The sequence below is a fragment of the Strongylocentrotus purpuratus genome, unplaced genomic scaffold (assembly GCF_000002235.5).
Source record: "Strongylocentrotus purpuratus isolate Spur 01 unplaced genomic scaffold, Spur_5.0 spur5_scaffold_9, whole genome shotgun sequence".
NCBI classification, from domain to species: Eukaryota; Metazoa; Echinodermata; class Echinoidea; order Camarodonta; family Strongylocentrotidae; genus Strongylocentrotus; species Strongylocentrotus purpuratus.
Genome location: NW_022145615.1, coordinates 20,436,295 through 20,450,052, shown reverse-complemented (window position 1 = coordinate 20,450,052; position 13,758 = coordinate 20,436,295). Strand labels below are relative to the sequence as shown.

The following is a 13,758-nucleotide window of genomic DNA, read 5'->3' as shown; positions in this document are numbered from 1 at the left end:
TCAAAATATGCTATAAGCTAGACAGTTTCTTTAACAATGGTCTTTAATACCACAAAGACCAGTCCTAAACTGTTAACAAATTAAATGGAATTGTACTAGTGACTATAGCCAGTGCAAATTATCCATTACCATGAAATTATTGATGAAAATGTCATGTTGTCAACCAAAGCCTCACTAGTACAGCTGAATCAATAGTGGTTTAAACCAGTTCCTGACGTCATGTTTGCGTTTCAATCCCAAAGCCTATCATTCATATGAACTATGAATACAGGCATTTCTTTTGTAAATGGTTGAATGGTTTTATTAGTAGGCCAATTTAACGGTCGAAGCTTTTCCAGAATGCATGATGACAAATTATACCTCAGGAAGAAAAATCAAACATACATGAACTTGTAGGTCTAACCTATGTACACTGTATATAAGGTATAAATTAGTACACTGCAAAGCACCGACGCCTAATTAAAGCAAAATCAATAAATAATGAAGACGACATAGGAGGTAAAATTATTTAAATCCTTCAAGTTAAGACCAATTCACAGTCTATACATGTACATATTTGCTGTTCCCTTTTCATGAAATATGTGAACTGCATATTGTACATGTATGTACTATGTACACTGAAGTAACATTTGTCACTGAAATCATTATTAGAATTCTGCAATGTGATTTTTAATTTTTTAGGTATGTTTGTGAGCAATATGATTAATTTTTCTTAAACTACAAAACAAAAAACATTTATATTATATTATAACTGACAAAATTCAGAAGTCTATCCACAATAATGTTTAAAGTACTGAACAAACAAATGTACAAATGTAGCGACAAGAAAAAATATTACAGGTATATTTGTTTACTTAGTATTTACCCTACTGCCGCACTTAAATGTGTTGCAAATCAATTTCATATCAATATTGATAGTTGTATGCTTCAGAATTCATGTTCCTGTCACTTAATATCGTTGGCTATTCATTGCAAGTCTTTTGTGACATTCAGCTTTTTGCCTTTATCTACCATATTCAGAACAAATACATGTTTTCGTCAAAAATTGTCTTAATACAAGAACTTCAATCGTGTCTTTTCCAAAATACATCGTAAATAGTAAGGCACTAAATGTACTATAACAACTACATGTACGTTGTATACAAAGGGACTGCTCAGTTTTTTCAGCCTACCAAAATGATTTTCTCTAATTTGTTGAGGAGCTGTATGATAAACATTGAGGAATACATGTACATGTACATAGTATAGCATTTAGAAACATGAGCAACAAACATTTCAGCACACTTTGACCTATCATTACACATGATTGACTTATTTCAAGCCTTCAAGGTGCAAAACAGATTGCTTTTAAACCCTATTTCACTGTGCTTCTAAGGTTAGATAAAATAAACAAAACAAACTTACAAAGTTTAAACTTGATAGTAATATTACTAGTGGACTATTACATGTACCAAGATGAGTTTTACCGAACACAATTTATCAAATAAAAATCATGATTTCTTGAAAACAGCAAGTCAACAACTGAACTTTAAACAAATAAAAGTACATACACTTATCATCTATGTGACCCTTAATAATTATAATAATACATTTATATAGTGTTAACAACCCATTCCATTCACCCTGGAAGTATGGTACACCAAATCCACACAAAAAATGATTAATATTTCACTGAATCCACACATTTCATAAATCTTAAAAGTGTCATATACATATCAATGTTGCTTTATTGTTTAAGCATAACACCAAAAGAATTGCTCTTAAAAAAGCTTCAAAATGTTACATTTTAGACGACCGGGTGTTTGCTTTATTTCATTTCGGCATTTTTATTGCTTTTGTTTTTATTGAAAAATTGGGGTTCTGAGTGAATACAATCCTGTTTTACTGCCAATGGCAGAACATTTTTATATTTCATTTATTATATTTCAGAGTTAAATTTTGTGACAATAAAAAGATTCCTTCCTTCTCTCCTCCACCCTTCTCTTTTATTTTGAGAAGGTGAGGTAGATGGGTAATAATCAGGAAGACAGGAAATTTGGACAAAAAAAGTAGAAAAATCACAATAGTTCTACAACTGTCTTTTCAGAGTTGAAAATTTCAGGTGAAGTATCAAATAATCTGTACAAACAGAGGATACATGGACATGTACAGGCATCAAGAAACATTAATATAAATCAAAAATGGATTAGTATATGTAGGCAAATTAACAAGGTGATTGAAACATGTTTCCAATCAAAGTGATTTGTATGTACAGTGCACATGTACAGTACATTATATGTCACAAGAAAAAAAATCAGAAACATGATCTATCCATCCATCAAAAAGTGGGTCAAATCTTCATGAGCAATCTCTGCACTGTTGATATTAATTTTGAAGTTTATGAATTCTAAATGTTTAGTTTATAGTTTGTTTTTCTCACACATTGAATGTAAGAGAAAGAAGTGAATTTCCTTTATACCATTTGCACTGATTCTTGCCATGACAATATTTATTGACATTTACCTAGATTGCAACCAACATCAATTTCAAAAGAAGCCACTCGAGTCAATAATATGAATGTGTTGATGTCCTACTCCAGTGGTTTAGATGCTGACTGTGGCATGAACTCTTCTTTTTTTGAGGAGCTCATACAAGAACTATGATTTTGCAACTTTGCACTTTAAAACAAACTCTGAACACCCCCATTATGATGAAAATGACAATATTAGACACTATGAAAGACTTTCAAGATAAATCAAATTCCAAGCTTTCATCAAAAACTAACTACTGAACAAATATACAGCCTCAGGCTTAACTACTATAATGTGTGACCTGCACGAAAGTTTATTTCATGCCTTGACTACAATACGTTGAAAAGGTCACAAGTGCATCACTAAAAAACAGAGCAGAAATTGTCTATAAATTTGAATAACTCTTCAAAACGTGTCTTTCAGAGAGGATTCACCTCTGATAGTAAATGAGAAATTAATACCCAAGATACTACTCAAAAAATATTTTCGAATGCAAGAATGCTAAAAGCCAAAAACTGTGACTTGTGTTTAGATGGGACTACATGTCATTTAGCTATCTAGCTGTGTCTATTAAAAAAATGGCACATATAGTAATGGCACAGAATGGGAAAGTCTACAAAATTCCTCTATACTTTCATAATTTGGCTGACAATATTGTAGTAAAAATCTGTCTTTATCTAGACTAAAAATCTTGTTTTGCCATTAGGAGTACTGCTCATTACATTTGGATCAGAGTCTAAGGCTGTTATGCATATTTTTTTTTTATGAACAGTCACATTGAAATATCCTATCATGTAATTTATTCTACTGAAAATTGACAAGACAATGGATGGATTGTATATCTACAAAAGTTTTAAAGCCCCACTGCACTCCTTATAGCTACTAGCGCCCTCTATACAGCCAACAATGCCCAAGCGGTACATGTTGATCCCCATGATGCCCCTTTTCTTATGTTAATTGAGAGCTGACTTGATGAGACAACCACCTGCCAGTGACCTTGCAGGGAGGTTAATCCCTCCATGCCAAACTAATGCAGAGGGGCTTAATCAATAAAATATGGTTCGCTCGACTAATAAGCTATACATGTAGGTTACATGGAAGAAGATGTTTTTTGCATACTCCTCGGAATGGTTCTAAGCAGACTTAACCATCAATTACGGTATTCTCTCATTCCTAGAGGCTTCATGCAAGAACCAAGAACTACCCACTTCTCATAGGCAATGGCAAAATAACTTTCCATAGCACATCTTGCTATTGCAGATAAGAATGTACAAGCAGTCTTGGATACTCTAGAGCCTGTGGGAATACATGTACACTTCTTGAAAACTCTCCTAAAAGGTGAAAAGAGGAATATCATGGGTGAAATATTAAAATTCCCTTTCTCCCCTAATTAAATACCGTAAGCATACAAAGTTCTTAATTCCTGGCTTCAGAGCCACACTAAAAGACCGAGTGCACTAGTTACTAATAAAGGCAAACTTATCCTGACGTTGACGGCTGGAGAACTCACGATATTGTTGCAGAGGTTACTGGAACAACAGTACTTGCAGGCACCATAATGCTGACTGAGACAATTGCTTGAGCCACTGCACCCAGATTCACAGCCTCGCTTCACGTTCCAGTAGTTATCGAGATGGTTTCCTCCAGATTGGAACATAGATGTCTGACAGAAAAGAGTGAAGATTCATTTGTTTAGGTAAAAGTCAGAGAGAGTGGTTTAAATTCTTTCCCTCCCTACAGTACACGCATACAGCTACTTACCCATGAGCCAATTTTCTTCTTTAAATTCTACTGAAATATTTCTGCCTCTCGTGGTTTCATTTACATTTAAATGGTAACACAAGTAGACCAAAAAAAAGAGGAATTTTTATATCTCTGCACTTGTCACTGGCGCCCAATCTATTTGAATGTATAATATTAAAAACAAACAAAACATCCTAGCATAGCATACTTTGAAGGTACAAATAATCTCTACAAGTGATGTTCAAATGGATGTTCTTACGCTACTCCACAGACCAATCCATTGTACTGGTACTTACAAAGCACGAGTGTTCACATTCCACAGTAGGGAGGGTCTCTGAAGCGTTCCAGCATTCTGTACCCACTGGGTTGTCCACCTGTTCACATTGATAACATGTGACCATTTCGGCTGTTATCCTCTCCACAGCTAACAAGAAGAAACGAAAGGAAACAACAAAATCAAAATCTACATAATGTCACAGAACTTAAAGAGTTACAACTCATTTTGAGTGTTGAAAATGGAATTCCATTTCAGAATTATTCATCATGCAGTTAAAGGGATCGTTGAAACCAGTAAGTTGTACCGGTAATCAGTATACAACTTTTTGAATTTAAAAAAAAATCATACTTCATAATCAAAACTGCAGTTACTGTGTCATAGTGATTAGATGTACATGTACCTCAAATTTCTTATCTCTTGGTGTTCATTTCTCAGCCATTTTTTTTCTACCGTAAGAGTTATTCAATGCACAGAAAACAGATCTAAAATACAATATTCTAAATACCATACTTACCAAACACTAGTAATACGAGTACCACAGGGATAATTGCTCTCGTCATATTGGCCGATGTTATTTTCTTTCAACAGACAGTCTGAAAATGAGTAAGAAAACATAAATACATCAGGGGGATGTTTCACAAAGATCCTAAGTTGAACTTATCTCTAAGTTGGACTTAAAAAATATGGAAAGCCATTAGCATCTTTGAAAATATTTTGTAAAAGTTATTTTGAAAGGCATTCATTGTTTATTGAAATCATTCATATTTTCTATCATCAAGGAGATTTCATGTTCTGGATGTGGAATTAATAAAAAGTCTAAAATACTTGAATTTCTGCTTTTGAATATATTTCATTTAAAGACTCCAATGGCTGTCCATAATTTTTAAGTCCAACTTAGAGTTAAGTTCTACTTAGGATCTTTGTGAAACATCCCCTGGAGTCAATTAAAATCTAAGAAAAATGAAAGGCAAAGGATTATGATAACCAGTATATCAACATGATCAAGAAGTTAATAAATGGGCAAGAATATACTAAATCTCTCAGAATAAGTAAAGTTGTTTCTTGGTGTGAGGTTTCCTTTAAACAAATTAAAGTAACAAAAGATTAAAGTCTAATGCCTCAGTCACACCTTTGCGTATTTGGCTTACGTATTGCTGCATATTTATGGCAAGCCGTTTTAACATTTATTCCTATTTCTTGATATCAAGAATTTTTTTGGGGGGTAAAGCGATTGGTAATTCTTGATATGAAGATATAGGAACAAATGTTAACTAGACTTTAATTCGTCACTTAGACGAATTAGGTGACACGTATGATAATGGTTTACATAACGAATAATGCATTACACGATATATCATTTTATAAAATGATTCTCCCATTATGATCTATCCATATGTAAAGATTGAATTGTGTCCCCTTGATCTTCATGGATCTAGGGAAGATAGATTGTGACGATATACATGTATGACAATACACCTTTGACTCTAATTTACACCATGAAGAACGCATTTTGACGATTTTATCTTATTCAAAGAAATAAAAATGTAATTGATAAATAAGAGCACATGCCTGAATAATAAAAAGTGAATAGTGCGTGACGTCATGATGTCCCGGCGTAAATGAAAAGTCAAAATAAATGTGGGACTACATTAGCGATCATTTTTAGTTGTTGACGTGAGCTTCGCAAGTCGCTTGATAATAAAATCTTTAAATATCGAATGGATATATACTGTCACTGTATAAGTATGTGGATTAGACCAGAGTTGAATTAACAGTTAATAATATAGGAAAGGGAAAGAATGAGAGGCAGGGAGTATTGATTTTTTTTTCTTCAAGTAATGCATGGAACTGTAGATAGCTGAAGATAGTATTCGGAAGGGAAAGGAGCTTAGCAATCATCGAGGCCAGGATGGTAAAAAAGGAAGGAAATAAAGGGAAGTTTGATTTTGACCCATTGTGTTTGACTAAAATTCCTTCATGATCTCGTCATCAAGAAAGAAAATAGGTTGTATTTGGAACTTAGATCAGAAACTCAGCTACTACATATTATAATTTGGGAGAGATTCGAATAAAGATAAACGATATCCGGTTGAAAGTGCATTGTCGTTGATTACGAAATCAATTGAAATCGATTGAAATTAAATATTTTAATTTTAACGAGCACTATAATGGTGTCGGGAAATCCAATTAGCCAAAAAGAAGTATCACATTGCTAACATATGTTCTAAGCTTTCAAGAAGTATAGGTGTTATATCCAAACTCAGATATTTTTTATCCACCAATTTATATTGATAAACTATATATTTTACAAAAACGTGCAATACGACTGATAAAAAAGAGTAACTTCGTAGTCCCAGTCTTCCACCTTTTTTTTTTATTGAAAATTCTCCCAGTGTATGAACTTTTAAAACTCAATAATATATCAGTTTCATGTTTAAAGGGATAGTTGAATTCTGTTTTCAGACCGCAAATGGCTTTAAAGTGCATGCTTATTGCTGTTATTCTTATCTATGACATTTCTAGTGCCCTTTTGGGACCTAAAATTGCTATGAAGGTAAATTTAGACCCCAAATGTGTAAAATTTAGCCAATCATTCCAATTCAGCTCCACTTTCAAAGAAATACAGTGACCGTTAATTAATTATTTTTTAATTGGCATTGGCTGAAATACAACATAAAAGGTGCTGTTTCGTTTTTTCAACGGCTTTTTCAAATTATCGAATATTTTTGGTGGTACACAAATATTACAAATCGCTATATTTAAGGATATTTTAGTCGTTTCTGAACCGATTTTGATAAACAAAAATGACTTTGTCATTTAAATTGTATGTTCTTTCAAATTTGACACTCAGTGTGTCATTTTCTCATTCTGTACTCTCCCTATTTTTGTATTGCTTTTGTTTGAGTGTAATTGTGGGTGTATGCATATACATGCGTGATACTGCTGATAGTTGATGGTTGGTCTTATATTTCTTTCCTCTTCTAAATGTACGTATATATACCTAGTAAGTTTTATTCATTTCGCTATTTAATTTAATTGAATATTGTGTTTACATTGATAGGGGCCTCATGTACAAGCACACGTTGTCCTGGCTGATATAATTATCTATTCTGTATTTATGAGTTGTCATGTTTTGTATGACGCAAATAAACTGTATTATCATTACATTTAATTTAGAGGAATACGACCAATACTAATGTGTTCTTACTACGTAGACTTTGTCAGAGGCAATATTTCCCTACTATTTCTCTCTCTCTCGTTATCTTTCTCTCTTTGACCCTCTCTCTATTTACCCCTCTCTAGCTCTCACACACACACTCTCTCTCTCTCTCTCTCTCTTTGTCTCTCTCCACTCCTCCCCCTACTGTCCTATTCCCCTCCCCCCTCTTTCTCGCTCCCCGTCTCCCACTCCCTCTCTCAATCAATCTCTATCTCCAGGCGCGCCGGAAGCAGTTTGGGATGGGGGGGGGGGGGGGCAAACATTCCAGGGGGCTCACCTTCCAGGGGCAGTGACACGATGAGAAAAAAAACGTTCGGAAGGGGGGGGGGGCAGACGAAAAATCTGCATCACCACCAGTCTTACACGTTACATGCAGGTCCCGCGGAACGTTTTTCAAAGTGGAGTATTAACGATCAGGTACAGTAGAGCGTAAATTGGCGTGGGGTCCAGGGCATTAGCCTCTGGAAGCTCGGGGGTTTTAGGTATTTAATAACGGTCAGATGAGCATCCAGGGGCCCGCCCTAGGGCCTTTGGTGGGGTCCAGGGGCATAACCCCTGGGATTTTTTTTTTTTTTAGGTATTAAATTCCGATCAGATGAGCATCCAGGGGGCAGAGCCCCCGGACGCTCTGGGGTTTTAGGCATTTAATTACAGTCAGATGAGCATTTTTTATACTTTATTTGTGATTTTGGCAGGTCACTTATTTTTTTTCTCCGTCTTTCTTTCTTTTTCTCTTTAACATACTTTTTCAAAAAGTGAGGGGGGCTCGAGCCCAGCCACTTTGCAGACTATGACATAATAAAGGCTTCTAAATAAACATATTTTTCGCCCGACTGTAATTTGGGAATCTCTTTTTTTCCAACAAACGCATAAAAAGGTATGACTGACAAAAAAATGGAGAAAAAATACCAGAAAATCATGTCATAACAGTCACATTTGTAAATCACTGGTATAGAATAAGAACTACACCCCCCCCCCCCACCATCAGTACGCCAGTGTCCAGGGGCTCATGTCTTCTCACCCCTATAACAAAAAAACGGACACGCTTTCCCATTCTTGCACAATATGTCCACGATATGCGCGTATCGCTATTATAAAGACCTCCATTTATAAATACTGTATAGGCGGCATGCGCAATGTTTATAAAATTCTGGGAATTTCTTTTTTTTTAATGGAATTGTATATGTGATTCAATTCAGGTTTTTATTATTGTTATGTTCTTTTGGGTTAAAAATACAAACCATGTTTACTCCTTTACTGCTTTTTTTTGGGTTTTTTTTTGGGGGCAAAAATGTGTTTCGCCCCCCCCCCCCCCCCAACTTCCGGCGCCTATGTCTCTCTCTATATAACACATATAATGTATACATTTGCAATAGCTCCCTAGTACTTTTATAGACTCTGTTGATTACAAGTCCATCTGAGGTGGCCTCTGCTTCCGGATGAGGAAAGAAAGATCACGAGAGTTCAAAATAACAGGAAATAACACCCACTTGTATTCGGCCTAGGCAAATACTATTATTAGGGATGTTAGACTAAAAATTGAAGTCCATTAAATCATGACAATTTTGCACTGTATTTGGAGAACACAATTTATCATTCAATATGGAAAAAAAATGGAGTCAAAATATAAATTGATTCTCGAGATATTAATTTTTTAATATTTTTATTTAGGGGTATTTCCTGAAGTTTTTGCATAGGAAATTACAATGTAAGCATGGCACCGAGTGTAATTTAAGTACATAGTAAAGAGTACATACCTCAACATTGCAAGCATTGTTTGATGTGCCATATCTCAAAAAATATATCTTGTTTCTCACTGAAATTTCAACAGAACTTTTCTTCATTATATTCTTATAACCTTGAAATTAAATATATTGTTGCCATGGAAACAAAACAAAGAAAATAAGAAAATATTTAAAAAGTAATATACCGGTATTTACTTTCCAGATCAAATTGCTACTCAAAACACTTTGCATTCCAAGATAATAGCAGGGACATCTTCCCACAACATTTTTAAAATTAAAATATAAGGTTGCCATGGCAACAAACATAGAAAAACAAAGAAAAACAAAGATATAAAAAAAAAAAAAAAAATCACAGGAAAAATGTTTCCTGATAAAATTTGAGGATCGATTTGAGGATCTGGAGGATCGCTGATTTTCAAGTAAAGGTTTTCAAATAATCAGCGATACAAATATAAGATGATATTTCAATGTAAACTTGGATTAAAATTCTGGCAGTCATGGTGGAAAAATATATCAATTCCAAGTACATGTAAAATTGCTTTTTGATAAAGGAAAACAAATATGGTAAATGTCCAGAAAACCTCTTGTAATGTTACAAATGTATCAGGAGAATAACACCTGTATATTTACAATTACAGCCGAGTCACTAGAATTGCTCATTTCTACGTAATTTCCCTCGAAACAGTGTTTAGTTTCCCTTGAAACATTGTTTTAATAATTTCTTGCATTTTATCTTTTTTAAAGAGGGAGTTTGTACACTTAGAAGAAGAGCCACATGCTGGCGCTTACAATGGAAATTTCCACGTGCGCGCACGTGGCCATTGCGGCTTGATGATAACATCACGCTTTTCTTTCATTTATATAGTTCCTCCCGGCATTTCACTCGTACACACATTCAACATTTCAACTTCTTTTTCTATAATAAATACTGAGTTATTGCTTTAATAATGGAGTCTTTAATTATGAAAAACTTATATTCAACGTTTGTAGTCGATCAAAATTCTCAATTTATCCATGGACAGTAGTTTCTAGCTGCAAATATTTAGTTCGGTCCGTACGTGTTCAGCACAGAATCACCAGGGGTTGGGGGCGAGTGTCAAGACTTACGGTTGTTCAGTCTTGAGTAGTATACATCGGAAGTTTGTGATTATCTGTAGATGATCCTGAATGAATTTCCCTTCAATTTTTGGCTCAAAGATAGCTTGGATATCACTTATAAATATACTAACATTGACTTTTGCAAAAAGTTCATTTTTATAAGAAAAAGATCGCTATAAATTGGAACTTTTTTTTAATGCTCAAATATATTAAAAGTATGGGGTAGGCAAAAAAGTCAACGCGCATGGTCAACTTTTCTAAGTTTCATGAATGGCATGTCCAAATTTGGGCATTGTGTGACACCCGGATCACCTCCAGATTTCGATGTAAACATGCGCAGTTTTTCAGAGAGTCGCAGAAAAGCAGTGCCATGGCTGCTGCAATGCCTTTCAAACGCTTGCAAAGGGCCAATGGGCGAATTAGAGCTCATCTTTACTGCCATATTTTGATTGATTCTATGATTCTACTTGTGAAGAAAATGCTTCCAATATTGGAATACAACTTTAATCTACGGTAATTCTTAATCAATTAGTTCTTTCCTGCTAATTTTGATTTTTAATGAATTTTTAAAGATTGCATGTTTTTATTTCGACTACAATCACCGTTGGCTCGTACGCACACTGATGGCTCAATTTCAGGATTGCAGCGCGAGCGTCTGACATCCCTACTATTATTTAAACAAAAAAGAATCCCAGAAAAAAAAATCATGAATTGCCATGACAATATTCATTTCCATTTTCATTGATTTGGAGGTAGTTTTCGGCCGCATGTACAAAGTCAATTGGAAGCAAGCGCCGTGCATTCCTCTGCTGATCTATAGCATTGGTGGCCGGAGCGGGTATCCCACACCCCGGAGCTCCCTGTGCCGAAAACTACCTCTGCGGTGATCAGAAATTGGAATCTGAATTTGACAGAGATATCGTGTGTGCGCTGCGGTTTCCGGCTGCAATGATTTAATACATGCGATGAGATACTTTTGAGCTTGCGACTAGCACAAAATCGGGCTCTAAATCTGAAAAGTACTTGAAATAAAGCTCATTTTATGGTACCCATATTTCTTACAGACACGCGTAAGATACTCGATTTTTCAGATTCGGGTAGCGGGACCGCCGATTACATCGCTTAAATGTGATATTTTAGGATATATTTTTCATTGCAAATGTGGTTCTTCAGTGACACTGGCATCATGGTATGGTATGTTCGTGATATGTGTTATGCTATTATGCGATGTATTTTAGAGGGATTTTACCTTGCATCCAACCAATCGGCCAAAAACTGGAGCTGGCCGATTACCGGCTCCTTTACTCTAGGCCTATACAATTTATCAAAGCCACTGTCCAATATTGGTCGGGTGCGGGAAAGTGTGATTTTGAACACATTTTAGATAATGTTTACTTACCTCTCCGTGGGACCCTATGGGAGCAAATTAAGGCTCCCTCGAATAATATAAAACACATTTCGAGGGAGCCCTTAAGGCTACCCCCCCCCCTAGACCGAAAGCTTCAGTCTCTATAATCGTCGGTTGTTCCACTGAGACTACGTCTGGCTCCACTAGACCTCCGGTTATAGAGACTGAACGACTGCCTATGCCAGCCTGTGTTGAACTTATTCCGCTAGATTTTAGCCGCTAGGCCCCTCCCACAAACTTGCCACGGCCGTATTGTTATGCCCCCAAAATCCCCCAAAATGTCATTTTACCTCGTTCATTTCCAATTTTAAATTAGGCCTAGGCTATAATACATCGGTTCCACTTACTAACTTGATTGATATAATCCGTTTAATGGTCCCTTTTAAGGAAATTATCGGTCAAAATCGACATCCATGTTGAAAATCTTGCAAGCCGTGTTAAACTCTCGCTGCCGTCAATCTCATCCCTTCTAGTCTACGCCGAAGGCAAAATGATTATGAAGGAAAAACTGTGCGCCATCTACACGTTCGTAATGGCGTTATCACAGTTTTTCCTTCATAATCATTTTGCCTTCGGCGTAGACTAGAAGGGATGAGATTGACGGCAGCGAGAGTTTAACACGGCTTGCAAGATTTTCAACATGGATGTCGATTTTGACCGATAATTTCCTTAAAAGGGACCATTAAACGGATTATATCAATCAAGTTAGTAAGTGGAACCGATGTATTATAGCCTAGGCCTAATTTAAAATTGGAAATGAACGAGGTAAAATGACATTTTGGGGGATTTTGGGGGCATAACAATACGGCCGTGGCAAGTTTGTTCATGTTTGTGGGAGGGGCCTAACGGCTAAAATCTAGCCGTGATATCTTCAACATAGGCTGGCATAGGCGATCGTTCTGTCTCTATAACCGGAGGTCTAGTGGAGCCAGACGTAGTCTCAGTGGAACAACCGACGATTATAGAGACTGAAGCTTTCGGTCTACCCCCCCCCCCCCCCACAAAATTGAGAAGAAAAAAAATTGGATAGTAATCTGGATGATGGATCTAGACTCTACTCTTTAGATCTATATCTAGTTAAACATTTATATCATAGCACATACGATTGAAACACTCAAATAAATTAAAGGGCATTTTCTGTTTACATTTTGAGACAAAACCCACATAATGTCTAGAATTTAGAAGTCTAATTTGCAAATGCCTTGCATGGCATGGTACCAACACATTTAACAACGCATGGGGCAACAACATAGAGAGTAGATCTAACCTTGAAAAGTTGAAGGCTCGATTCAAAACGACACAAGAGTCCGTTAAAATGGACATTTCAGGGAATCAGATAAACAGTGCTTCACTGATCCAAACATTTTCTTTTATAAATGGGACATACCTTAATGAACTTAATTCAGCTGGTGGACGAAATCGAAGTCTGTTCTTGCCTTTGGTTCCTTTTCAAAGCGGTACACACTACAGTTAGCTAGTTGAGCATTGCATTGAGTGGAAATTTTAGAGCATGCGCATGCGATCTGTACGTGTGCGCGCGCGCGCTCGCTTGTCCTGTGTGTAGGGTGAAGTATATATCTCTATGGGTGTAATGCACTGCACTGTACATGTACGATCGAGAGCAAAAGTTTGGCGTTGAGATTGTGGCGCCACGCCGCACTAGTGAGCCAGAATCGCCTCAAAGTGTGCCAAAATTCAAAATTGGCGAATGTGAATTTTTATATTTTTTTCATTCGCTTGGGGAAGAAAATATTCTA

At 36.0% G+C, this 13,758-nt stretch overlaps 1 protein-coding gene across 1 annotated transcript; it reads right to left on the bottom strand.

Annotated features, from left to right (window-relative positions):
• Positions 1-13,492, bottom strand: LOC100892532. The gene is made up of 4 exons (XM_003724055.3): positions 13,389-13,492; positions 5,045-5,123; positions 4,550-4,677; positions 1-4,173 (listed from the first exon to the last, which is right to left on the bottom strand). The coding sequence occupies exons 2-4, from the start codon at positions 5,088-5,090 to the stop codon at positions 3,940-3,942; spliced, it is 408 nt and encodes a 135-aa protein (XP_003724103.1). The 5' UTR covers positions 5,091-5,123; positions 13,389-13,492; the 3' UTR covers positions 1-3,939.
• Between the last annotated feature and the right edge of the window lie 266 nt (positions 13,493-13,758).